The sequence below is a fragment of the Hippocampus guttulatus genome, chromosome 22, assembly GCF_054856545.1.
Source record: "Hippocampus guttulatus isolate MCC_2025c chromosome 22, RoL_Hgut_1.0, whole genome shotgun sequence".
Lineage (NCBI taxonomy): Eukaryota > Metazoa > Chordata > Actinopteri > Syngnathiformes > Syngnathidae > Hippocampus > Hippocampus guttulatus.
The window spans coordinates 6,981,880-7,008,593 of NC_141282.1; the positions used below are offsets into that span (position 1 = coordinate 6,981,880).

A 26,714-nucleotide genomic window follows, 5' to 3' on the forward strand; every position below is an offset into this window, starting at 1 on the left:
CGGCGCGCCCTTTACCAGCGAAACTTGAACAGTCCCAAATTTTAATGACTTACATCCTGACTTAGCCTCGGAATGGTTTTGGTGCAGGCCTCATTCTACCCGCATGTGTCCTCCATTTGACAAGCATTTCCAGTATCACTCGTACTGCGAAAACACTCGAGAGCTGCCCGCAACTATTATCTGTATCATTAAAGAGCCTGAAGGAAATTCAAGCAAGAACTGCTTCTATCCGACAGAGAACAACAATCTCCTATATTTTAAAATCTTTTTTTTTTCATCATGCTGCCCCTAAACAGATTTAAAAGTCTCGAAATTGCATGAAACAGAAGAAACGAGGATACTCGTACAGGGAGTCTGCTCATAAAAGTGGCCTCTGGCAACACAACGTTCTCAGATGCAAGCACAACACGAGGCAGGAGCCAGCGTCTCCTCCCTCCCGTGTGCGCCATGACTTGAAACGGACGAGCGGATGAGCGATCATCCCGTTACCGAGACGTTAGCCTCGGGGGGGCGGCGCGCGCAGCTCCCAGGAGCTCGGCAGCGAAGGTCAAAGGTCGAGAGGCTGGCGGGGCCCCGACCTTGGACGCCGGCGTCGTCTCGCTCCTGCGTTTCACATTGCGCATCCACAAATGGTCAGCGTCATAAAAGCGCTGGCGGGGGTGTCGCGCTGATGCTGAGGGATTGCCCAGTTGGCCCAAGAAAACACACGACTGTCAAAGCTGTCGGCAAAGATGCGCAGACAAACTTTGTGGAGATGCGGCGTTGGGTCGCAAGGCCGCTTTAACGTGTTTTATAGACATTGGACTCTTTTTTTTTTTTTTTTTTTACGTGCTAAGTCCCCAAAAACGTACTTTTAAGAATACGTCATTTCAGTCTCATTGTTATTTTAAATTCATGAATGGACTGAATAGTTGTTGTTTTTTTTTTTTTTTAAATCAAGCTGAACATTCGACAGTCTCTGAAGGCATTTTTCTATGGCCAGAGATCATTTTCTTAGTTTATCTTGATGGCAAAGTGGCAGGAAAATGACTCGAACTCGGTTCTTACGGAACAAATGCCCATTTGTTTTCACTTTGTCCCCCATCTGCGTCAGTGCCTTTTCTCCACGCTTGCAAATCAACACTTTATGACTCGACTTGACGACTGCTTTCAAAGCAGAAGCGCGACATGTGCTCCAAGACAAATTTGCCGAAAGCCAAATTGAAGCGACGCGCGGCAGCCGCGCAACCGGCTTTGACCCTCGGCGACCTCGTTCGCCTCATTTAGGCGGGTTGCGCTTCAGATTTTTCACGTCCCCCTTGTGACTCGTAGACATATCCACTGGGAAAAGCCGCTCACTCGTGTCGCAGGGGCGGGGGGGGGGGGGTCGGGCGCTCGACCCGGGTGCTAATTGGGGTGCCAACTGGCTGGCTTGCTGGCTTCGTGTTTCAGCCAAGTGGGAATCCTAGCCGACACGTTAGCAGGTCAGCTCGGAACGCTTCCTTCATAACATCAGAGGTGTTGGGGGGGGGGGGGGGGGGGGCTGTCGCTCGATGGGGACACACTCCAGGCCTCGCTTTACTTGCAGGGCTCCGGAATCTTCCATTTAAAGTCAACAAGTCGGACGTAATTACGACACGGGTAACTTTAGATGACGATGAGGTAGCTTCAAAATGTTACGAACATCGGCTTCCTAACTGGTGTCGTTTCAACATTGAAGGGTTTAAAGTCGAGCAATGTCAATAATAAGCCAAAAGTGTCTGTCAAAGTTTTCTACTCTCTTTGATTCCTTCCATCTCCAACCGCAGCTCAAAATTTCAAGAAACTCTGCAGCGGGTTAAATGGAAATTGCATGAGCATTTTGGAATCTGTACCTGCATTTGCTTCTTGACAGTTGGCCGCCGCCATCAAGCAGGATGGTGATGAATGAAGACGTTTTTGGCATGACGGTGCGCTCGGTTCACCTTCCTGGGAATGCCGTCCATGTCCAAGCCCGACGCCAGACTTTCTGGGTGGTCCCCTTAGCGTGTGTCCAATCACGCCACGTGCCAAGAGTTGACTGGTGCGGCCGCTTTTTTTCTTTTTCTCAAGTTTGTATCTCTTGAGTGCCTGTCGGGATGAATATCATCCCCCTTCCCAGTCATCCAAATCCCAAAGACGAAAATCCACTAGGCTTTTTTTTTTTTTTCGTCCAGGACTTGGCACCGATCTGGTCTGGAATTGGGCCAGCCCCAGTGCTTTTAAGCTGAAGGCAGCAAAGCACTATTTTATCCAAATGAAACTCCTCTCCTGGCTTCAACACAGTTGTTGGCACCAAAGTGCCACCTGACTGCAGCGAATTCCGACTTTGGTCTCAATAGAACTCGCCTTCCTTGACACCAAAATTCCACAAGATTCATCTTCTGACCTCGACTGAACATGGTGGAGCGCTCCAAAAGCTGCACTCGATTCACCTCCAGCGTTCAGCCCACAAACTTGCTCTTTTATGGACATGCCGACGGTTTCAAAGTCGGTTGTTTACCAGCACGGCCGCGCCTGGCCGTTTGATCACTCAGACTTGTTTGGAATCCTCCCGTTAAAGTCCGGACAGATTTTGGGAAGGCGTTCTCGCTGCGTCTCCGCAATAAAAGCGGCTCACTTTCTGTTGTGAGCTACACGGACGCCAATTTCCACTTGACCACAGGATGCTCAAAACTTCAAGTCTCCAAACAAGGTTGCCCTTTTTGGGGACTGTTGAAGATGGGGCGCGTCGTAAAACTTTAAAAGCCCCAAAGTTTGTCTTGTCGGTGTCTTATAGAGAAATTCTTTGCTTCCAGCAGTGCACTTTGGATCACTTCTGGATCAACATCAAACAGGGCCGTTTTTGTCCTTGATTTATTTTTATTTTAATCTGTGGATGGCCACCAAGATTCTCATGTGCTTGGAAAAGTAACTTCATGCTAAAAATCCAAGTTAAAAATAACAACTAATATATATATATATATATATATATATATATATATACAGTATATACTTTTTTTTTAACTTTGATACATGTATTGAATATATTTTGCTCCTGTAATATTTTGGATTGTCCTTTTGGATGAGGCTCTTTTTTCATGTTTACATTTTAAATAGCTTTCTTGCTTTCAATTATATATTTGGGGATGTTTTTCTTCTCCTTTTTTTAACTTTAAAAAAAATCGGAACATGATACCCCAAGATGTAAAAAAAAGAATAAATATATAAATAAAAGAAATGCACATGACATGAGTTCCGTGATTATTGGGGGAGCGAGGGGGTGTTCCAACAAAAGACCTTTTATCCGACCATGACTTCCAAACACAGGCGGGGGCCGGGGTGTGTGTGTGTACACTTGTCCTTTCCGCTCACCCCGCTGCGGGCGCCGCTGCATCAGATCCTCTCGGATTTTATTAACGCGGCATTTCACCGAGGGGTCAAAGTCCCACCTGCCCGCATGCATAATAGAAAAGCCTCCAACTGTCAGATGCTGTATGGCCTACTTCCTCTTGATTTGTTCTGTCCCCTCTCCTCCCGTCTTTGGCTTTTATGGTATTTCCCTCCCGCGGCCGCCTTGCGTGATCCCAACTTGCTCGACTAACGGAGCAACACGTGGGCCGGAGAGGGGCTCGCACGCCACGAAAAGCAAAACAAAAATCATCTCCTTGTCCGACCAGAAAACTCGGACTCGACTTTGTGGACACCCTGCCGCCCCCTTATTCCCTTTGAATGGCTTCCCGCACATGGATGACATTTCTAACCGAGCCTTGAAACGATAGCTTGCGGGTGCCCATTTTGGCGAGGCTCTCTCGACAACATCACCACAAAATGCCCAATCTCGGTTTCACCGGCATTCCTTTGGGGCTTGTGGAGGAATCGGCTCCGTTCCTGCGGGATTTATGACGCCATGGATGGAGCTGAACATCCTCAAGCATTCCTTGTCATGTTCGCATGGCCGCAGGCAAATGTGAGGGGAGTGTGTGTGTGTGGGGGGCGGGGGTCAAGTCAAGGAGGGCGTCCTCGGAGCGTGTCGGAGATGAAACGGTGACTTGGCACAATTCTCCCTCCTGTGTGTTTTCAATTTAGCGAGACTCGCTCACCCCCTGGCATGGCCGAGCCTTTTTCTTTTTAACGGAAGGATAATATTCGCCTCATCTGTTTGAAGTTAATGTGCCGTTTTACTGTTGAGGGCCAGATGGGATGACTTTGCTTTGCGGTCCAAAGGCAGGTAAAGAAGAAGCATGTATCTTTCTTGTGTGTGTTTCACCATCGCAACTGCAAGCGGTCCTTGGCCCGTTCCTCAAAACCAGCATATCAATCCTTGCCGCGCATTTGCATGAAAATTGCCACGATAAGCCTAAAATGGCCACTTTCAAGTAACATGCCAGACCCCCCCCCCCCCCCCCCCGTGTTCTTTCTGGTCTGGTTTCTTGAGCCTTTTTGGGGTGACTTCTACTGCCTCCCAAATTTCTTGTACGTGGTGCGCAAGGAGTTGTGGGAAAGCATTCCAAATGGAAACACTTCAAACTTCGGCAACCCCAAACAACCATTCGCCATCAGGGCCACTTCAAAATAAAACAAAAAGGTGACTTCTCCCAAAACAGTCTTTGGAAAGGGCCGTTTGTTGCACATGAGAGCCTCCCTATGCGCCGCTCTCGGCGTTCTGATTGAAGCAGACATGAATATTCATGATGCAGCCGGCTGAAGAGTGCTTTATCTCTGGAGCCAATAGCCTGGAAGTAGCTGGTCTGGGAATGTTTACTCGGCGTGTGAACAATGGCCGCCTTTAATGATAAGAGACGTTTTCCTACTGTAACCTCGCTAACGCGCAGCCACCAAGTCACTGCTATGGACTCGACTGGAAGTGAATGAAAATAATAGAAGCTGAGTTTTGAGTCGGCTCAATAAGGCATGGCTGGACATTCGGGATACAAATTTGAAGACCGATATTTTGAGAATTTTAGGAATGGGTTGCTTTCTTCCCCTTAGATTTTGCAGCTAAAGATTACCCGCAACCAGTTTTTGTCCTGAAAAGATCCAGATTGTTATTTTGGAGTCCAATCATTGGTTGTCTAAGTGGTTGTACCATGAGGGCAAAAATTGGCTCCAATTAATTCCGTGTTGCACTTCTGAGCTCATTCTTAGGTACTCTTGACTTTTGCAAATTGGGAGCATTCCATTATTATTATTTTTTTTTTATTCCGAAAAAAGTTCCAAACGAGATGCATGCTGTGATTCCAAAGGACTAACTCTGTAATCAAGAACTTTCACATTTGTATCACCTTTTAACCATGACTTATTTCGCTGATCAAGTCTTGTATTTTTTTGTTTGAATATCCTTGAACGACAGAGCTGCAGAACGGCGCCTCGTTGGAGCACTGCGCGCTGTCGGACAAGCCCATGGACTACCGCATCCTGCACGTGGATGAGGACCAGGACCGGATGTACGTGGGCTGCAAGGACCACGTGCTCTCGATGGACATCAACAACATCACACATGCCACGCAAAAGGTCCACCTCTTCATATTTTATTTCCAGTGTGCATTTCTATACGTTTTTACGTCCGTATTTTGTTTGCATGATCCCACCTGACAAAACGCGGCGTGTCTTTGTGTTAACACGGCGACGCTGAAAATTCTGCAGTGATATTATGCAAATGGTGAACATGTTGAACAAGCGTTTGGGGCGATCCAAAGGTGCCATTGAAGCACCCGAGCGCTTCGCCGAGGGAGCTCTCGACGAGCGTAATTGACAACGCGAGGCGCATTAACAGATGGAAAAGCGTTCCGTTTCCCCCTCCCCTCCGCACACCCCCCCAGACACACACACGTACGTACAACCTCCCCGCCCGGCGCAAATTGCGGGGTGCGTTCACGGAGCGCCACCTTTTCCTTCCCCTCAACATGTGTTGGGGCCCTTTCATTTCATCAAAGCTTCTCATTTGCATATTCATGAACGTCTGCTGCCACCGTGTCCCGCCATTAATCAGCTTCTTATGTTGTTTTGCAGGTGTTTTGGCCGGCGTCGACAAGCAAGATCGAGGAATGCCAAATGGCGGGAAAAGACCCCACGGTAAATTAGCCTCCGAATTCTCTCAATGTTCGTCACACTCAGAAGTTGTCATAAGTGATGTCCCCAGTTGTCCAACTTTTTGTTGATGCTTGCCAGACATAAATGAGCAGACTCTGAACACAGCAGAACTTTTTGGATGCCCAGTAACATAGATTTGCTCCTTTTTCAAGTCAGATTGTCCCATGAAGTGCTGCCCTCTGTTGGTTCGGAGTTGCATGCATTAGTTGTGCATGTTACTTCAAAATTTTCATTGTCACAATTTCATCCGAAAATCTTGGTGGCTGAATATCAGAGTTTTCTGTTGTTTTAAAAATATTAAGTTGCCATGTTATTTTTTCGGCGTTCTTTTAGTTCAACCTAACATCTGCTCCTTGCATGTTTTTGATTGTTCATTTACTCCTCACATTTTTTCCTTGTATTTGTTTTTTGCAATTCTTATGATTAACAACAAGTGAAGAAGGTCTTGACGTCATTTTTTTTTTCTTTCTCGGTGCGCCAATATCTCCCTCAGCTGTTGTCGGATTTATCTTTGGGAGTGCGTCAGGACTTTGCCCCCTGGGACTTGCTTCCTTTTTCTGCCTCATCTGCTTGTCCGTCTCGGGTGCGTCCACATGTGTCCGGAGGCAGATGTCCGCAGGGTCATCCGGGCGAGGCGTGTGGGAGGCCGACCGGGGAAATCGAAGCCTCCACATCGCCAAAATTTAATGAATCCCGACGATCCTCCTCCGTCTCCACTCGGCCTCAATTGGCTCGACAAGCGCAGCAAAGTGGGAAAATCTTTCAGACAAGTAAAGGAGGCAACACGCGTTGGGGCTAATTTTCCGCTCCTCCCTCCGTCACCTCCTGTATGACTGCAGCTGGACGCGGGAGAAGCGCTGCCGCAAATATTTGGCGCGGCGGCGCTCTGGATCGCAGCGTCCGTTTAATCCCCTCGTTTTCTCGCACGCTCCGCCCGCTTTCTCATTTTTCAGCCCTCATTTTTTCCATGTCCGACCGCCGGAATATTCAACTTGGCTGCTTGTGCTTGGGATTCTTAACCCCGTTCTCTCTCATACACACGCACACACACTTCCTGATACAAGGCTCCGCTTCCCTGATAAAGTTGAGTGGATCTTGGACGAGATGGAACGCTGTTCTGGAAGCCAGATTTATAAAAGCACTCAAGCAGGCCAAGAAAGTGGCACGCACGAACTGAGTCATGAAAACATCACATCGTTTTCATGATTCATGACAAAACATCGCAAGGACCATAAATTGTTTGCTCAAATGGTGCCACGCCCCTTCATCGAGCCAATTTGGATGCTTCTTTGCATTCAGTAGATGGGAAAAAAGATGTATCCTAGACCTCAAATTGCCTGCAATGTCATACGATTTCAGAGCCTTGTGTCTTTTTTTTGTAATATATTCAGGAGTGCCTTTAGAGAAGAAATTATCGCTCGGCTGACTTTTCGCTTTGACAAAAAATGGACGTACAAGTCATCCCACAGCAAAACGGCAGTTTTGGCAGATTCTTCCGTTTGTCATTTTACAGCACGGCTGCGGCAACTTCGTCCGGGTGGTGCAGCCGTACAACCGAACGCACCTCTTCGTGTGCGGCAGCGGCGCCTACAGCCCCGTCTGCGTCTACGTCAACAGGGGGCGCCGGCCGGAGGTAAGAAAGAAAAAAGAAAAAGTCTTTCAGCCGCCAATCCTTGCGTCACTTTGATGGGAGACAGCAGATGGTGCTGGTTGTTACCGCGGCAACCAAGCCGGCCGCCGTTCCCAGGGCGCGTCGGCGGGGATTTGGGGGCTCAAGGCGAAGATTTGATTTGTTCTGCAGCTTTCTGTCAAGACAAAAACAAACTGCTCAACGAGTCATTTGTATGAGATTTATCGCGTCCTCCCTCCTCTCTTTGCGACAGGAACAAACATTTCACATTGACTCCAGGTCCGAGTCGGGAAAAGGGAGGTGCTCCTTCAACCCGCGGGTCAACACCGTCTCCATAATGCTCAGTAGGTCGTGACACACGCAAAAAAAAAAAAAAAAAGGATTTTGCACATCATCGGTGCCCTCTTAACGGCCAAGTTTGTCGTGGTTTTAGACCAGGAGTTGTTCTCTGGCATGTACATTGACTTCATGGGCACGGACGCGGCCATCTTCCGCAGCCTCACCAAGAGAAACGCCGTACGCACCGACCAGCACAATTCCAAGTGGCTTAGCGGTACGCCGGGCGGGACGCCTCGCAATCCGAAGAGTGTCCATTCATTTATTCATCGTTGGTGTTTCTTGAATCAGAACCCATCTTCGTGGACGCCCACCTGATCCCGGACGGGACGGACCCCAATGACGCCAAACTGTACTTCTTCTTCCGCGAGAGGCTGACGGACAACAATGGCAACACCAGGAACATCCACAGCATGGTGGCGCGAGTCTGTCCAGTAAGTGGGGCCTTCGAGTTCCTTCTCGGATAAGTGGAATCCGATCAAACGCGTCTTGGTCCGGTTCGCCTGCAGAGCGACATCGGAGGCCAACGCAGTCTGGTCAACAAGTGGACCACCTACCTCAAGGCGCGCATGGTTTGCTCCGTTCTGGAGGAGGACGGCACAGAGACGCACTTTGACGAGCTGGGTGAGTTGGATGGAATCAAATCAAGAAATGGGACCGGCATTTATTTCTACATCGTAATTGCATCATTTCGGTCATTTTTATCTTACTGTCACTTATTTAAAAAAAAAAAATGATGTAGGCAATTATGCTAAAGATATTTAGTATTTCATCCATTGATTTTTGGTTTAGAAACATTTTATTATTTTTAGGTCTCGCCAACATTTTTGGGAGTCCAGCACTTAACGTCGACCGTAACGTTTGCTCTTTGACTGGCTTGAAACTTTGTACGGGTTATTGCAAACCACACACGCGTGCGTCAAACCGGCGTGAGCTTTTTGCAGATTTTTGGCACCGATTCCAGCCCGAGGAAGATGTTTTTATGTTTGCTCCCTGCAGAAAGTGTGTTTTTGCTGGAAAGCGAGCATCCCAAAGGCCTGCTGGTGTTCGGAGTCTTCACGTCCACGAGGTAAAAGACGACGCTCGCTCTTTTACGTCGAGCGGAACGTTCCGCATAAAGGAGCTCCCCCACAGCACAACGTCGTCATTATGTATTGCCGAGCATCCCTAATTCTGGTTTTGTGGTCATTTCCGCAAAATGACTGCAAAGTTGTATTAGTGCCGCAATTTGCTCAACATTTTTTTTTCATGCTACTTTGTGATGAGAAAAGATACCTCGAAGCCTCTTTTTTCAAATCCAGTTTTTGCAAACTGGATTTGAAACTTCATTTGATTATGGGGGGGTACCGAAAAAGTCTTGGATGAAAATGAATCAGGATTCTATATATAATTTTCATCGTAGCACTGAATAATATATATCGTATATTTTAAATACTTGTTGCCGCTTTGCTTGACTGGTGCGGTTTTGATTGCTTCTGTCTGAGCGGCTCGCGTTTCAGCGTGGCCAATCGTCAGGACCGCGTCACCTGATCCGCGTGTTTTCATGCCTAATGGAGTCGGCGTGCTCGACGTCTCGCTTATTGGCCAAATCCACTTCTGTTCCCCGCCGCGCGCCGAGGCTTGGATTGAAATGAAAACGCGGTGTGAGACCCTCCATCTCCCCCAGCTCCGTCTTCAAAGGCTCGGCGGTGTGCGTGTACAACATGGCCGACATCCTCACCGTCTTCAACGGGCCCTTCGCTCATCGAGATGGACCCAACTTCCAGTGGGTGGCCTTCCAGGGACGCATCCCGTACCCCAGACCCGGAACGGTGAGCCGCCGCCCATTTGCTTTCATTATTTGTGTCCGATTTCCCCGCAGGTTTGTCCGAAAACTGGAAAATGTTTGCCTGTCTTTCACCAGTGCCCCGGTGGAGCTTTCACGCCGGACATCCGCACCACCAAAGAATTCCCGGACGACGTGGTGAACTTTGTGCGCAACCACCCGGTCATGTTCAACCCCATCTACCCGGTGGGAAGGAGACCCCTGGTGGTCCGCACCGGCGCCGACTACAAGTACACGGCGGTGGCCGTGGACCAGGTGGCCGCCGCTGACGGAAACTACCAAGTCCTCTTCCTGGGAACCGGTAGGAACTTACCACTTTGACCCAGAACTTTCCGAATTATTGTTTTGGGGCAAATACTTGTCATTTTACAAAGTTACATTTATTCTCAAATTTTAACCCCCCTTTAAAAAAAAAAAAAAAAAGGCGTCTCTTGTCCTTGCCTAAGGCGTATGGAAAAGCAAACAAAGAGAGGCGAGCATGTGAAGCGAGGACGGCGACGCCCTTTTGTCCGTCCACGCTTCCCCGCTGTTTGATACGGCAGGCGGCCGCTTTGTTTCTTCAGGCCGGATTCTTGAGCGGCGGCCAGCTCCCGGCGGCGCGTAAATGATCCAACGGCAGGCGCGCTTCCTTTTGGCCGCCGGCGGTAACCGAGCTCTTCTTTCCGCAGACAAAGGGAGCATCCAGAAGGTGGTCGCCCTGCCTACCAATCAATCCTTGCACAAGGATCTCATCCTGGAGGAGCTGCGAGTCTTTCAGGTCTCTCCTTGTTGTCATCCGGGTGTCTTTATCCTGAAAAATCCGTTTTTTAAACGACAACAACAAAAAATATTCTTGCAACGTTTTTGACACTTTTTCCCTCATTTTTCTGAAAACTACTGATGACTGATTTGAAAAAAGTCCATGCTATTTTATTTAGCTACATCATGTGACTCAATTTTTCTTGGGGGGGAAAAAAACTCTGCTGTTAATTATGTTATCCTCAAAATTACCTTTTTAATGTAAAAAATATATATACTGTATATATTTAAAATTTTGGGGAGTATGGGTTGTCATTCTTCTTTTATTCTCATTTCTCTGCAGTTCAAACTGGCCCTTGATTGTATTTTTCCCCTTTTGTTTGTTTTTGTTTTTTGCTGCAGCTTTGTATTATTAACTTGTACGGGTGGCCTGCAGCTGCGTGCGTGTCCCACTTTGAAACCACCGAGCGTGTGTTTCCACTTCCTCAAGTCGAATAGAAATGTCCAATGTGTGTAATTTCAACTTTGTGGTTCCCACCCCCCCCCCCCCCCCCCCCACCCCTAGAACGAAGCTCCGGTTACCAACTTGAGAATCTCCTCCAAAAAAGTAAGCGTTTTACTTTCTTCCTCTCAAATCTTCGTCCGTGAGGCGAGGAAGTGACAATTGCCCTCTTGTCCTATTTTTATTTTTAAAAAATCATTCCCCCCCAGCAACAACTGTACGTGAGCTCGGAGCTGGGCGTGTCGCAGGTGTCGCTGCACCGCTGCCACGCCTACGGCGCTGCCTGCGCCGACTGCTGCCTGGCCAGGGATCCGTACTGCGCCTGGGACGGACACAGCTGCTCGCGCTTCTACCCCAGCGGAAAAAGGTGTGCCCAGAACTCGCTCCGTTAACTCCTCTGGATTTGAATTGCAACGTGACCGTCTGACTACGAGAAAAAGTACGCAAGAGTATGCGGCATTCTTAAGTGGTCAGTCGGCCGCAGTCGTATCTCGTTACTCGCAGGATGAAGAATATGTTCCTACGGCTGTTGTTCCGTCATCTGTTTCCGCAATGTTGGAATATCTGTCGCTTCGACGGCAGATGCTATTCGTTAGCCCGTGTATGGCGTTTTGCATTTGTAATCTTGCGATCGTCCGAACGGGTCCATGTTGTTTATTGACCGATACCGCTCTGAAAAATCATCCTAACTTTCATCTTTACAAAAGCAGACCCGCTGGCAGACTTCTCGATGCCGCTCGCGTCGGTACGACTGAACAATGAGATAAACGAGGATAAAAATAAAGCGTCGGCCTGCGCGGGGACGCGAGCGGAACATTTGAAGGAGCACTTCGGAGTGGGACCGCCTTTTCGTGCGCGCAGACATAACACAGACCAGAGGGCCCGAGTGGCGCTTGAGGTCGCCGTCCACCTGACGTTTGCTTTGCTTGCAGGAGGAGCAGGAGGCAAGACGTCATGCACGGAAATCCGCTCACGCAGTGCCGCGGATTCAATCTGAAAGGTGACTTTGCGCATTGGGAGCTATTGCAAAAATGATTTGATGTACTTTGAGATGAAAGTATTTTTTTTGGGGGGGGGGCGTGTTAGCCTACCGGAACGCAGCAGAGATGACGCAGTACGGCGTGCGGAACAACACCACCTTCCTGGAGTGCCTGCCCAAGTCGCCTCAGGCGTCCATCCGCTGGCTCATCCACAGAGACGACGACAGGAGGAAAGAGGTCAGGTCACGTCCCCGCGGCCACTTTCACTTTTATGCCAAACGAGGCTCGATGAAGTCCGTACTGGCCCCCTGAATGCGAGTAGCTCGGGCGCGTTGTGCTGGGCGCACCCCACTTGAAAAAAAATTCAAAAGTAAAAAGTATTTATCTAAAATGTGGGGTGAAAAATTAAACCAGCCGCCATTACGCACTAGCCTCGTGCGCACCCCTTGAGGTTCCTTTTTTTTTTTTCCTGTTAAAATGCTGAAGTTTGATAAGGAACTTGTTTTAAAATGAAATGATGTGCAATTACTGTACCGGACGGCAATGTCATTTTTAATCTTACGCTGCCCTCCGCTGATCGCCCTGATCGACCCTCAAACTGGCACCCAAGCGTGCATTTGCGCACCTCCTTAAAGGCCGACTCTTGTTTTGTTTTTTTGTTTTTTCTCCTGGCTGTCCGTGTGAACCTCAGGTGAAGCTGAGCGAGCGCGTGCTGTCCACGGAGCACGGCCTGCTCATCCGCTCGGCCCAGCTCTCTGACCAAGGCCTCTACTACTGCCTGACCACCGAGAACGGTTTCAAGCGCACCATGGCCAAGATCCGCCTGCGGGTGCTGAGCGCCGCCGCTGCCGGGGCGCTGACCGAAAGGGGCCGCTCGGCGTGGCCCTGGTCGGCGGCGGCGGCGGCGGCGCACCCCAAGGCGCTACTGGAGGCCTTCAGCCCGGCCGAGAATTTGGCCGTGCAGCAGTACTGCAAGGAGAGGAAGGAAAGGAAGGAGCTCCAAGAGAAGCAGAAGAGCGTTGCGCACCCGCCACCGGGGCCGCTCAGGGGGGACTTGGCCAAGCTCAAGCCGCTGCTGGATCGCAGGAAGAGCCGCAACAGGCGGAATCACCTCCCGGAGGACTAAGGGGATGACAGACGGCCGGCCGGGATGTAGCCGGAGCGCGCGCCACCAGCGAAACGGGGCCTGGAACCTTTTTAATGCCGTGTCGTGACAAAAGGGACACGCTTGAAGGGATCAAAAGGCGCAAGAGGATGGATGCATGCTTGACTCTCTGAGGGAAAAAAATGATGCCAAATCATCATTTCCAAGTCGTTAGTGTCCACTTCCAATATGTAAGCATTCACTTTTATCAGTGATAGGATATCCGCTAATAATTTATTGCAAATTCTTTTGCAGACTCCCAGGTGGTCCGAGGACCCCGGTTTGAGAACCGCTTCGGTCGCGGGTTCTCCTCAACTGTGCTTTAATCCGCACAAAACCGGAAAATGTCCGCCGCGTTGTGAATACGTCATGTAGATAAAGATGACCTTATCTTATTTAATGTGAATACGCGCTCTTCTTCTGTGTAAATACAATATGACGGTATCTGCACTTCGCAGACACTTGATTTGAATGTTATTTGTATTTTTTTCTTTTTTTTTTTTTTTGCAGATCATCAGTTAATGTTGCTAGGGACGTGGCGTTTCAAGCACCATGTAAGCAACCCTTTTCTATTTATTCGTGGAACTGATGTCCTGAATAAATGTGTTTAGCTGAGATTGCATCTCTGTGAGCTTCGAAGCTAAGCTAACACGCTAACGCCACCGTACCGCGTCTTAAAACAAACAGGCTTCTGAAGAAAGATTTCAATTGCTGTCCTTGGTTGTGATTCTGTTAGCTTTGCGCTAGTTAACGGGAGTTGGCAGCAAAACCTCAAAGTTTACGTTTGAATTATTCGAGGCCTTTTCACACAGTCTCAATAATGACCTTCGTTTGTCGTCGGGTCGTTCAGAATAACATTTCCAGTGGTGTTTGTTTGATGCTAATCTACTGATAGCTAACTTCCGTTTCCTGATTGATATTTTTCAGTGTTGGTGTGCAGTATAAAACGTCTTGCTTTTGAATATGAATGCACTTTGGTATTCTTTCTGGTCACGTCGTAGCGTCGGCCGTCGATATGCCGTCTGACACTTTGCTGAGTACGCATTCTCTTGCGCAATTCACACAGGACAAGTCAAAGAAATCTTTTTTTTTTCTTCTTCTTCTTCTTCCCAGGCGTTTCGACTCAATAAACCCACATCCCGCTCATAGCCACGGCATAGCGCTTATGGTAAACGGGGAACAAAGCGATACATTTGCTTTTATTCCTTTGAAGCAACAAAACTTAATAAACACAAATCAACAGAATGAGCATGTCGGACATCACGTAGCCTTGAAATGGCTTCTCGGATCGCACTTGAAGGCCCCGAATCCCTGATTGTTTGAATTAAAGTGACACGACTCAAAGTCAAGTTTTCCCCTTTACAAAAATCACAGTAGGACTATCAAAGTGACATTGTAAATAATAAGTCCGTATCAAAAGAGCAGCATCAGCATCAGACGGTTTCCGACTTATCGTTGCACCGAACGGCGGTGTACGAAATGAGGCAAAGGGCGAAGACGGCCAGGCCCGCGCCCAGCAGGACCTTCTGGACCACGTCCAGCATCTTGATCCGGTCCACCAGCTCCTCTTTGAGCAGGCTCGCAGCATCGTCGTCCAGTTGCGCCGTCTGAAACCAAAACGTCGGACGCGTTGAAAAAAAGCCCAAAAGATTGCGTGCGGCGGCATCGGTGTCGTTACCTCGTTCATCCAGACCAAAGGGAAAATGATGCTTTCGTTGATTTTCTTCAAAACCCTACGCGCAAGCAGAACGTCGATATCAAGAGCGGGTACATATCGATGGCCGCAAAACGCCAAAGCCCAAACGTACAAAAATGCGACTTACGTGATGATCTTGGAGGGTCCGTACATCATGTTCACCTGGATTCTCTTGGCAAAGCCAAGGGTAATTCCCGTGATCTACAAAGGTGGAAAGATAGAGAGTTGCCCCTTTCAAACACGGATTTCCGCGCAATTGACGCATCGGAGACGAGTCAAAATCTTACAGGTTCCACGTCTAGGTAGGTCTTATGGTGCTCCTCGCTCGGGTTGAGCCCCTTAATAGCCTGATGCAGGGACGGCGTACCATGAAGGAAGTGCGGCAAGGAGATGTAGATGGGCTGTCCTGCGAAGAAAAACCCAGACGGATGAGAACCTGGCTAAAGAAACAGACCAATTGTCCCGACTGACCGTCTTGACAGGAACTTATGTCCAGCACTCCTGCCAAGGTGCAGTTCTTGGTGGTCTTGGGATCCCGACAGTAGCAGTGGTTGTCGGGGTTGTCCACCGGCGAGGCTAAGGTGGACGGAAGCAGTCCGAAGCGGTACACCGGGATCTCCTTCAGCTCCACGGAATGCTCAAAGTTGGCCGACACCGACCTGCGGGACACACAGGCGACCACGGTGACCTCTAGTGGCCACTGAGAGGGTTGCAGGGGGACTTAAATCACCTGCAGATGTCGGAGGAAAAGAAGTAGATGGGCTTTGTCGCATCCACAAAGGGAGCAAAATTAGAACCATCTGGGAAAATGGAAGTGGAGTCCAGTTAGAAGGCGGGCAAAGCCATTTTGTTTTGCACCCCCCCACACCACGAGACCCTCACCTGTCCCGTTGATCATGTTGCAGTACTTGTCGTCCCAGAAGGGCAGGCTCCTGGAAACAAGAGAACAGGAAGCTCCTTGAAGACCGTTATCGTCGTCTCGTCGATATTTGTCCACGTTCACCTGGATCCTCGCCACTTGTCGATCGTGCCCACTTTGCCGATGTCACCCTCGCCGGTGTGGACGGTGTAGTAGCCGTCAAAGGTGCCGTTGTACTGGAGGACCGGGGGAAGATTTCAGCTCATCGTGACGGCCGGCGAAAACGCTTCAAGAAATATCTCGCTCGGTCTAACCGGAGTGCTAAAAGTGGTCCAAACTAAAGTACGACTAAAATGAATATTATGTCGTAGTGACCCACGGGTGCAAAAAGGCCCACGGTGGCTTTCAACATGGGGTCTTTGTATCCCCACAGCAGCTCCCTGACGCTGCGCTGCTGGAACAAGGACGAGTTGCTGCTCTTGATCATGCCCTCCAGGACAGGATGCAGCACATTTGGAAGCTTCGAATACACCCCCTGACACGCACAAAAACAAAGATGATGCGCACAAAGGACAGAAGGGCACTTTTTTATAAGCGGACTGATTTGATTAGAAGCAGATTTGCATCGGCCATGCTGACAAGTCAACGCTCTTATCAATATGCCAAAGGGTTATGCAACGTTCCATGACGGTGCCATGCACCAGCACTTTTTGTTAGCGTTCAGGTTCATGTTGTTTAGTCTGGATGATTTGTGCTCGGGGGCGGGGGGGGGGGGGGGGTGATTCATCTGGTTACGTTTGGCATCTACTGTATACGGGATGGGGGCGGCGTGATTAACGGTGTTGGATTTGGCCTCTGCAAAAGGACACGGCCGACTCATCGATGCACTCGGCGTAATCCATCACCGCACAGCTGCGCGGCTCTCGCTCACCACCACGGCCAAGTTCAGGGAGGTGATGATGTCCTCTTCCGGTCCCACCGACAAGAACGGCTCAAAGATGGCACCCAGCGGGAGCAGGTAGGAAACGGTGTTGTTGGCGTTGAAGGAGACGTTCGCTTTGGGTAAGTACCTGGTCCTGAGAGAGTTTTGTCGTCGGTGCAAAAGACATCAAGACTCGGTCGTCGGGTTGGCGAGTCAAACCTTACAAGTAGGTGTAAGGTCCCTTCTCCGCCACAACCGGAGCGGCACCTTCCTCCACCACCTCCCTGGCGTTTTGCACGTTGAAGAACCAGAACTGTCTGTAGACTGCTCCCCCCGGTGACAGCCAGTTCTCATACGCCGGCGTTCCGGGTGCGATCACGGCTTCCTTGATCCCCGCACGCGGCCCGGCAGATGAGACTATTTTTAACCAGACTGATGCACAGATGGTTGCTGACATTTTTTTTTCTCCCCCCCTTGTCACCGCCTTGACGAAACATCAGACGCAAGCAACTCCGCGGAGCCGGATGGATTTCACCTTGATCTCCGTGTGGTACCACATACCTGCAAGACCGTTTCCTCGATGAGATTGTTCCCCACCGGGATCAGGATGCCCCCCAGCAGGGCCACCGCCGCTCCGACGACGGCTCCGGTGAGGAGTGCGCACCTCCTGTTACAGCAGCCCATCTCTCTCTGCGTGCGCCCGACTGCGTTTCCACGGTCTCTCTCTTTCTGTGCGCGCCTCCTATCGCAGGCTTCGGCGTCAGCGTTGGCCGATGCCAGGTAGAAGGTGCGCACTTCTCCCCAGAACAACGCTTATATACGCTGATCCAGGGTTTAATGTTCAGTCAGGCAAGAAGCGGGTATCAGTTGAGACGATCTGAGCAGTTGATAACCAGTCGAAAGGTTGACAAGAGCAAGTCCCAGGCAAATGCTTCAACAACGCTCATGCGAGTAAACATTCCATGCATCGAATAAGATTCCTTCAAATCCTTGTTCGACTCCCTCCTGTTTTGAAGCTTTTGTTCTTCCACTTGCTGAAAACGGGTGGAATTCAATCCCCATGTGGACGGTTTTTTTTTTAATTTCACGCAGCGTTGTCTGTTAATGTTCGTCAGATTGTGTCTTATCTGGAAGTGCAGTTTGCTGAGCGTCAAAACGTGACGTCACCATGTGATTTGGATGGTCGTTAATGCGTTGAGTGCCAGAATGTGACACATGGGCATGTACGCTCTTTTTGCCACAAGAGGGCAGCATTAATCGCTGTTTGATGGACAATGGCGAAAGAGGCCAGCTTCACCTGTTCCAGTCGAACCATTCTGTTCTTGTGTTTTATTGCCTTTAGTCCTTCGTAGACGTTTTTTTTTAAATTTCACGCAGCGTTGTCTGTTAATGTTCGTCGGATTGTGTCTTATCTGGAAGTGCAGTTTGCTGAGCGTCAAAACGTGACGTCACCATGTGATTTGGATGGTCGTTAATGCGTTGAGTGCCAGAATGTGACACATGGGCATGTACGCTCTTTTTGCCACAAGAGGGCAGCATTAATCGCTGTTTGATGGACAATGGCGAAAGAGGCCAGCTTCACCTGTTCCAGTCGAACCATTCTGTTCTTGTGTTTTATTGCCTTTAGTCCTTAGTAGTTTAGTGAACAGGGTTGATCTTTCTAGTATACCTGTTTGTTTTGGGGTCTGCGTCAAAGTGAAAAGGTCGACTTTCTGTGAAATGAAAGACATCTCCGATTTCTTGGTCACTGGTGCCAGGGCCCTTTTTTAATTTTGCAGGCAGTGTTACAAAAGTTGAGTTTTGTGGCACGTGGACAGTTCATTCTGTTTTGATAGAAATGTTAATTCCGAAGCGGATGTCTGCCCACGGTGCACACAGTAAACCAGTTCGCCTAATCGATCCAAAGCGGGATGCGGTTTTGCGTGCAACTCTCTAATCGAATCCTACGCTCCTCGTCGCTTTTTAGCAGACTGTCACAAGACGACCACCAAATATGCCTGGGGGGAAAAAAAACAGAAAGCCACGCCAGCAACCTTTGGACCCACTGTTGACTGTGGAGGCTTGTGCTTGACTTTGTCCCAGCGGCTGAATTATTTAAACCACAAACAATGACTAATGTACGGATGAGCGAGCAGGCAGGGGCGACGGGGCCTGCCGGTGTCACTGCTTGCTCGTATATTTGGTACTGTACTGTCGTGTATGTTTCCGCATATTGCAAAAATGCACATCCGTCATCAAATGCAACTGTGCTGTGCGGTAATGTAGAAACAATTGATTAAATTGTGATGCTTTTGTACTGTAACGGAGAAAAAAATACTTCTCATCACTCCACCTAATACAAATCTAGCGTGTAAGTGTAAAATGCAATAATTGTGTGCGTGTAATGTTCTTGGCTAACAGGTTTGTTGTTGTTTTCCAGCACATTGACAGGTCTTTCTTCAAAATAAAAGCTTAGCACTTTTACGAGCATTACTGTTGAGCTGTATCGTTTCAGTAATCCATTATGCAAAGCTATTAACGGCTATCTGACAAGAAAATAACATTGAATGGTAAATTCTTTGACGCAACGAGTGTAAATGCATGCTATACTTTCGTTATATTTTATTCCGAAGAAATGAATCGGAAGTTTGCAGTGTCCGTTCGGCACTAGGCTTGCTGTGCATTGGTGGCTTCTCCCCTCGCACACATTTCAATTGCTGCCGCTGCAACGGATGGAGCGGAGCACCAGCGGTTGTTCGGAGCACCGCCGACCATTTTATTACCCGTCAAAGTAGCTCCCATCTCGGAAAAGACGCGTCCAGCATCTCGGTGGTACGCAGGCCCTCTTTTTAGGGTAGAAAGTTCCACCTTCTCGAAGACATCGAGTGTCTCTTTTTAATGGGCGTGTGTTAGGTGGCAGTGGCGGGGAGAAAATTTTAACCATTTTATGTAGGTTAAGTGAAGACATTTTCGCCGGGCGAGGATGGGCTGCACGCTGAGCACCGAGGACAAGGCGGCGGTGGAGAGGAGCAAAATGATCGACAGGAACCTGAGGGACGACGGCGAGAAGGCGGCCCGGGAGGTCAAGCTGCTGCTGCTCGGTAAGATGCGAAGCGGGGCGGGGGTGCTGGTTAACCACAGGGTGGAGAGCGAGTTGTCCGAGTGGTGGTCGACGCCCAGCGAGTGCCTTTTTTCGGTTACTTTTGTGCTGTGTCACCGCCAACCTCCACTGCTAACTTTGTTCCTTGAACACAACATTTCGACCAAAAAAAAAAAAAAAGACATAAAAACACCTCCCAAAACGCAGTTCAACTCTTCGTCGGTTGGTTCCTTTTTTAAGCATCAATTCAACATTTGTCGACGTGAATTGAATTTTAATGACAAAAGAGAAGAGATCGTTTGTGGGCTTTAAACGCCCTCACAAATGTCAACTTAGTCTTAACGGTAGTCATTTCGGGGAAAAAGTAGCACACCCAGTGCATTAATTGCAATTGAAATAATAGCTTACTTCCCTTCACAAGGTTCTATCTCGTGCCAAGTTCTCACCAAAACAAAACAACTCTCGGAAACGACTGTCGAATTAAAACATACATAACCGCATTGGCATGATGACATATCGTGATTTCCTTATGATTATTCTTATGACGTCCTTATGATGATTTTTTTCCTCAACGTTATTGAAACACAAAGGCGACACTGTTATACTTGTAAACAAAGACCTGAGGTGAGGAACTTTTCCATGCTTGGGCAAATGTTGACATACACACACAGAAACACACATGAAGTATGTGGGTTAGCAGGACATCGTTTAATCCAAAATCAATAACAACAATGAGCATAACGCATTACATTTTTAAAGACCCCTTTCTTGGCACTCAAAGACATTATAACATAAATTACATAATGTTTAATAACAAGTACCATGAATTCTTTTAGTTTTAGGGCAACGAGTGTACAGATTTTAGTGCATTCCTCAGCTGTCAGGGGGGGGGGGACAGATGCCACTTGCCCGGGCGTGTCAGTTCAAGTTTGTGGCCAAGGTTAGGTAAATGTTTTCATCACATCACATGGAATGCTTTGTTTTGTTAGCTGGGAATTTGCACCACAGCTGCATTACTTACAATAGATGGGCCGGCAAGCTGCCAGGTTGTGGATCCCAACTCGTAACCATGTTACGCCGGCGGGCCTCTTCGGGTTACTGCCTGTGAGAGTGAGGCCGGGAGAGAGCAAAAAAAAAAATAAAAAAAAACAGGAATATTACAAGGGAACAAAACACAATATTGCAATAAATTCAATCAAAGTAATATTAAAATAAGAAAAACGGCAGAATTTTTTGAAAGTCAGACTAATGCAAGAAAAACATATTTCACGGCAATACATTTTACCAGGATATTACGAGAAAAATTCTTAACCGAAACAAAAGCCAAGTCGTCCTATTCTGGCATGTCATCATGACGGCGTTAATGCCAAAGCCAATTTGCTGACGTGACGTTGTTGGCGTCTGACGCAACACCGCCCCCATTGTTTGTTTTTGTGATGATGCGCTGAAATGCGACTTTGTCCTCCTCTTTGTTTGCATGCGAGATGTCAAATCCTGTTTGCTGGACGCCAAGCAACACGGCAAACAGGCGGTGTCTTAAACCCTTCGACCGTCACCCGACCCGCTTCTGGCCGAAGCTCTCGTTCTGGCTTTGCACCACGCGAGGGTTAATAAAACCCCGCGCGGATGAACCGGAGCGAAGGCGACCCAGCCGGCCAGGCCTGATGAATTATTGAAGGTGTAATAAAACGGTGGCGTGTTGCGCTCTTCCGCAGGTGCCGGCGAGTCGGGCAAGAGCACCATCGTCAAGCAGATGAAGTGAGTCCATTTTGCACCAGCGCACAAATATTGCATTCTGCATGTTAAATATTTCAAAATGGAGATGTATTGCAAACTTTTGGGAAAAGGGGGGGGGGCTTCAGCCGGTATATTTATTTTTGCTGTGGCTTCGAAGCTGTGCTGCATTGTGCGGAGAGCTTGAATTTGATGAATGTGCATCCGGTGAAACGCGGAAATGTCTCACGTGAATAACGTCACGAAATGCCCCCCCCTCGCTTCGGCGACCAGGATCATCCATGAGGCGGGCTACTCTGAAGAGGAGTGCAAGCAGTACAAGGCGGTGGTCTACAGCAACACCATCCAGTCCATCATCGCCATCATCAGGGCGATGGGCCGCCTCAAGATTGACTTTGGCGACGCCGCCAGAGCCGTGAGTCGCTTGAGCGCGCTTTCTATTTTTCTATCCCGACTTACGCCAGCAGGGCAAATTTACTGCCCCGGGAGGACTTGCAGATTGTGTCGGCGGAGCAGCTTGAGCGACAGGCTGCTCCTTTGCGCGAAGCGGATGCCGCTTGTTGGACGTCCTCGCGCGCCGCTTGACCTCTTGCCGTTTTTTTCCATCCCCCGCTGCAGGACGACGCACGGCAGCTCTTCGTGCTGGCCGGGTCCGCCGAGGAGGGCTTCATGACGGCGGAGCTCGCCGGCGTCATCAAGCGGCTGTGGCGGGACGCCGGCGTCCAGGCCTGCTTCGGACGCTCGCGCGAGTACCAGCTCAACGACTCGGCCGCATAGTAAGGGGCAAGGCTCGGAATATACGCCAAAAAGCAAAAATATGTATTTTTGCAGTCTGAACGACAGAGAACGATGACTGCAAAATCCCTTCAGGCGGTGTTGCGGTTGTTGCGCAAGCGCCTTTAGCCCAACAAAGCCGGGCTTGTGTGTGTGATTATGATTTCTTTTTCCTCCCCGTTGTAGCCGTTTCAAGGCGCTTATTAGCGCCGTTGTTGCGCAATCGTTGTTTTTAGCAGGCCGCCACAAAAAGGTGCCAAATAAAAATCTAGAAAAGGTACAAATATGATACAAATGTATTGTTGTGACATGATTAGTGTCAAATATTTCCTATTGTATTTTGAAACCACCCCCAAATTATTGCAGATATTACTTTTAATTCACAAAAACAATTTAATTATTTTTTAAATATGTCATTGTTTTATTTTGGCGAGATCATAAACAAAAAAAAAAGTTTTAAAAAATGGTGGCATCACCCCCCCCCCAAAAAAAATAGGAATTAAATAAAATAAATAGGAAAGAAATATGCAATAAAAATCTATCACCATAAAATGTATATCCCAATCTGTGTGTGTGTGTGCGTGTGTAAATTGCGAGGATAAGCGAGTTGGCTTGGGTGGCGAGAGCCTAAAGCAAGTCCCGCCGTGTCCCGGCAGCTACCTGAACGACCTGGAGCGCATCTCGCTGGGCACGTACATCCCCACGCAGCAGGACGTGCTGCGCACCCGCGTCAAGACCACCGGCATCGTGGAGACGCACTTCACCTTCAAAGACCTCCACTTCAAGTTTGTGACTCGTCGGCTCCTTTTTTTTTGTTTGTGTGTTGGCCGGTTGACACCATGCAGGCGCTTCGTCGTTCTTAGGAGGGTTTTAAATCTCCCGTTTGTTGTCTTCCTTCCAGGATGTTCGACGTGGGCGGTCAGCGGTCGGAGCGCAAAAAGTGGATCCACTGCTTCGAGGGCGTGACCGCCATCATCTTCTGCGTGGCGCTCAGCGACTACGACCTGGTGCTGGCCGAGGACGAGGAGATGGTACGTGCTTCGCCGCCCCGGGGCGCTACAGCCTTAAAATGAAAAGCAAAAAAAAAAAAAAAAACCCCAAACGTTTGGACGTGGCCCTCAGAACCGAATGCACGAGAGCATGAAGCTCTTCGACAGCATCTGCAACAACAAGTGGTTCACCGACACGTCCATCATCCTCTTCCTCAACAAAAAGGACCTGTTTGAGGAGAAGATCAAGAAGAGTCCGCTCACCATCTGCTACCCGGAGTACGCAGGTCTGACAAGAGCTCAATGACATCACAGCAAGCGCCCAAAAAAAAAAAAAAAAAATCCCGATCGTTTTGCGTCAACAGAAACGGCAACGTTATGATGCCAACTGTGCGTTTTTCTCAAAAGCGGTTGCTCCCTTTTGACTGGCCCGGCAGGCTCCAACACGTACGAGGAGGCGGCGGCCTACATCCAGTGTCAGTTTGAGGACCTGAACAAGCGCAAGGACACCAAGGAGATCTACACGCACTTCACCTGCGCCACCGACACCAAGAACGTGCAGTTCGTCTTCGACGCCGTCACCGACGTCATCATCAAGAACAACCTGAAAGACTGCGGCCTCTTCTGATGTCTTGCCTCTGGGGTTTTTTTTTTTTTTTTTTTTTCTGGGTGAGCCACGCTGACGCGACAACAATTATTGTCTTGAATCTTACAGGAAGCCGGCTAACAAAAATCGCTTCACTTAAAAGTTTTGGGGATTTTTCTTTTGCAAAATTTGGTGGATTTTTTTTGGCTTTATAGGGAATGTTTTTAACTTTTTTTTATTTAATTTTATTGTCCTCAGGTTGGATCTCGGTGCGGGAAGGCCAACGGAGCGGGGCACTGCTGTTCCCAGACACCCCACCCGCCGGCGCTGTACAGTAAATGCCACGCCTAACGGCTTTTAATTTATGTTTTTGTCTCGGGACGTTTTGTGTCGAATGTTTGAATCGTTGTCAATATGACAGCCTTTTTTTTTTTTAATCTTTTTTTGGAAGAGAAAGATAACGGTCATGTGGGGAAAAAGATGTCCGACGTGTAGCCCCCCCCCCCCACCCCCACCTACTCTATTGTTACATTCAGATTCAGGGGTTCTGCTTTTTAATCAGGGCCATTTTGGTTCATTACCCTCCCACACCCTCCCCGGGACAGGCGACCACACAAGATGGCGGAGGTTTTGACACACGAGCTCAACGTGACTTTTCACCGCGAGGAGAGATATCTGTACATCACTGAACCTTTGTCGACTCATTTCCCTTATTTTGATAATAAAAGAAAAGGAAAACATTTGACTAGCAACCTGGTGTATTTCAACTCACCGCAACATCTTATCAGCACACGCTGCAGCAGCAGGAACCCTGCATGACGCCCGTCTCACATTCTTCGCAAGGGCACAGACGTCATGGGTCAGGCTCCCGGGCAGGCGGTCTGGACTTTTTAAGAAGCCATCTGCTGTTATCTCATGAGCGCCGTCTATTTTCAATTTGACATGCCGACAGGCAAACCTCCTCTCAAGGCTTGGACCGCGAGACCTGGGGCCAACTTGAGAATTAGACCACCTAACCTGGCATGCTTCAGACTTCGACCCTGACCCGGTCACCTACGAAGAATTTGAAACCAAATGACCTTGGCCCCACTTGAGTCACAATTCCCTACTTGGTTGGGGTTTGCATTGCAAGATGTTTGACCCCGAAGTCTTGAATGGAAAAAATCAGTGGTCTACCTCGGACTTGCTTGTGACTTGGACCACAACTTGGGACTTTATTGACATTCTGGCCAAACGACTGCAACTTGAGACTTAGGCCGTATGAACTGGGACTTCCTTGAGACCACATGACCTGTGCGCTGTTTGGGATTGCTATTGCTTAATCAGTTGGTGTTGAAACAAAAACCATCTGATCTGGGACTTTTTCCATTTTTAGAACACGTGACCTCGCTCACGCTGCTGCTGAATCATATTCATGAGAAGCTGACGCACCCGCGTGGGCTTGTTTTGTTCCGTCTTTAGGTGACAAACATGTTCCTGTTGGGCGGCTCCGGGAGCGTGAGGCGATCACCTGTAGCCTCGTGTCCCGAAACTTTGCAGCACGCTTAATATTCTAATGAGGTTACATGAGCTGGAAAGGGAGACAATGGGGGGGGGGGGGGGGGTAATTTTATCATCTGGCGTCATCTAGTGGAGATGAGCAACACTGCACGTGTCGTTCCTCATCACCCGTGTATAGCAATTGTACCAAATGGACCAAGCGTTGCCATAGAAACGCACTCCGCGCTATACGCATGCGCAGAGAGCACAGCTGTTATCGCTGTATTCTGCGCATGTGTGGAGGGCTGCCAACCAAAAATGATTCTTCTTACCCTACTCTTGCTGTCATTTACTATGCACAAGTGTATTTACTGTTTTGTAACGTTTTAAATTGTTAAAAGTAGTATTTTTGGACAGTTCTTTTTCATTTTCGTCGCATTTGAATGACGTCATTAAGTGCGTCATTCGTCGTGTACCCCTTGAAAAAAAACATTTTATTGTACAGGTATTTGCCTCTTATTAATCATACCGAGTCGTATTTCAACGACTCAATTTTGTTTTTACTCTTCAATTTACGAAACAATAAAGCACGTCTAATCCGCTATTACGCAATTTTACCAGGAGATGGCGGCATTGTATCTATATTACTTTAAAAACATGTTTTGTTTTACAAATTCCATTTAATAGATGGTGCAACATTTTTTTTCTCCGAACAAAATAATCGTTTGAATAAATTAATGATGATAATATCTTGTCAGGAATCTTGGCAGTGGAACATTTTGTTTGCATGGAGCTGTGGATGATAATTTATCAGAATGTAATTGCTTTTTTTTCCAACGCGGCGAGACTTGTTCTCATTTGCATTGATTGCAAAGGCAGAAATATTTATTTAGATTAACAAGCGGTAAAAGCGCCTGGCTCACCTCGGGTTCCCTCATTCACTGATGAATGGAAAGTGATGCAGATTTATGGCAGCATCAAGTGGGGGGGGGGGGGTGCGCAAGGATTTGGGTTGGGGGGTGTCGATAGCGCAAACTTAATCAGCATGAAATATCATCAAGTCTCAGCAGCGCGAGAGACACAAGGGCGTCTCCCGGCAATGATTTTGCTCTTTTATGGCCATTTGTGACAAACGACGTGATGAGGAGGAGGAAAATGAAATTTCCCCTTCTCGAAGGGTCTGTCCTTCAACCTTCAAATTCAACGACATATTACCATGCAAGGCGAGAATGTCGGTCGCTGTACAAGCGAATAGTGACCCCTGCACGTTGTAATTCAGGCCATTTCTCCCTTTTTCGACTCGAATTACGTTTCTTGCCTGGATGCACTTCCCACGACGCCTCGGTGCGTTATTTTTGAACAAAAATCGACA

The 26,714-nt window shown here is 48.5% G+C and overlaps 3 protein-coding genes across 5 annotated transcripts in view; 2 read left to right on the forward strand and 1 right to left on the reverse strand.

Annotated features, from left to right (window-relative positions):
* The window catches only part of sema3c (sema domain, immunoglobulin domain (Ig), short basic domain, secreted, (semaphorin) 3C), a 23,126-nt gene extending 8,934 nt beyond the window's left edge, over window positions 1–14,192 (forward strand). Inside the window, exons 4-20 of one of the 3 annotated variants that reach the window (XR_015099207.1) lie at window positions 5,330–5,490; window positions 5,989–6,051; window positions 7,583–7,702; window positions 7,953–8,043; window positions 8,133–8,252; window positions 8,327–8,469; window positions 8,545–8,659; window positions 9,035–9,104; window positions 9,702–9,846; window positions 9,939–10,161; window positions 10,529–10,617; window positions 11,164–11,205; window positions 11,310–11,467; window positions 12,033–12,100; window positions 12,187–12,317; window positions 12,772–13,415; window positions 13,735–14,192. Coding sequence is in view for 2 of the 3 variants with exons in the window: in XM_086103069.1 (XP_085959195.1) it covers window positions 5,330–5,490; window positions 5,989–6,051; window positions 7,583–7,702; window positions 7,953–8,043; window positions 8,133–8,252; window positions 8,327–8,469; window positions 8,545–8,659; window positions 9,035–9,104; window positions 9,702–9,846; window positions 9,939–10,161; window positions 10,529–10,617; window positions 11,164–11,205; window positions 11,310–11,467; window positions 12,033–12,100; window positions 12,187–12,317; window positions 12,772–13,206 (2,174 nt within the window). In the remaining variant the exon portion in view is untranslated. Of the gene's footprint in view, window positions 1–5,329; window positions 5,491–5,988; window positions 6,052–7,582; window positions 7,703–7,952; window positions 8,044–8,132; window positions 8,253–8,326; window positions 8,470–8,544; window positions 8,660–9,034; window positions 9,105–9,701; window positions 9,847–9,938; window positions 10,162–10,528; window positions 10,618–11,163; window positions 11,206–11,309; window positions 11,468–12,032; window positions 12,101–12,186; window positions 12,318–12,771 lie in introns of all 3 variants that reach the window. The other 2 variants (XM_086103069.1, XM_086103070.1) reach the window with 2 other exon arrangements.
* Window positions 14,193–14,395: 203 nt separating this feature from the next.
* cd36 (CD36 molecule (CD36 blood group)) lies at window positions 14,396–17,406 on the reverse strand. Its single transcript, XM_086103072.1, has 12 exons — window positions 17,263–17,406; window positions 16,926–17,086; window positions 16,711–16,855; window positions 16,159–16,314; window positions 15,924–16,015; window positions 15,803–15,852; window positions 15,651–15,720; window positions 15,392–15,579; window positions 15,208–15,326; window positions 15,048–15,121; window positions 14,903–14,957; window positions 14,396–14,831 (listed from the first exon to the last, which is right to left on the reverse strand). The coding sequence occupies exons 1-12, from the start codon at window positions 17,383–17,385 to the stop codon at window positions 14,658–14,660; spliced, it is 1,407 nt and encodes a 468-aa protein (XP_085959198.1). The 5' UTR covers window positions 17,386–17,406; the 3' UTR covers window positions 14,396–14,657.
* A 2,227-nt stretch (window positions 17,407–19,633) lies between these two features.
* Window positions 19,634–24,603, forward strand: gnai1 (guanine nucleotide binding protein (G protein), alpha inhibiting activity polypeptide 1). The gene is made up of 9 exons (XM_086103073.1): window positions 19,634–19,781; window positions 21,496–21,538; window positions 21,788–21,929; window positions 22,133–22,290; window positions 22,945–23,073; window positions 23,190–23,319; window positions 23,411–23,564; window positions 23,715–23,946; window positions 24,122–24,603. Exons 1-8 carry the CDS (start codon window positions 19,664–19,666, stop codon window positions 23,903–23,905), a joined length of 1,065 nt encoding a protein of 354 aa, XP_085959199.1. The 5' UTR covers window positions 19,634–19,663; the 3' UTR covers window positions 23,906–23,946; window positions 24,122–24,603.
* The last annotated feature ends 2,111 nt before the right edge of the window (window positions 24,604–26,714 follow it).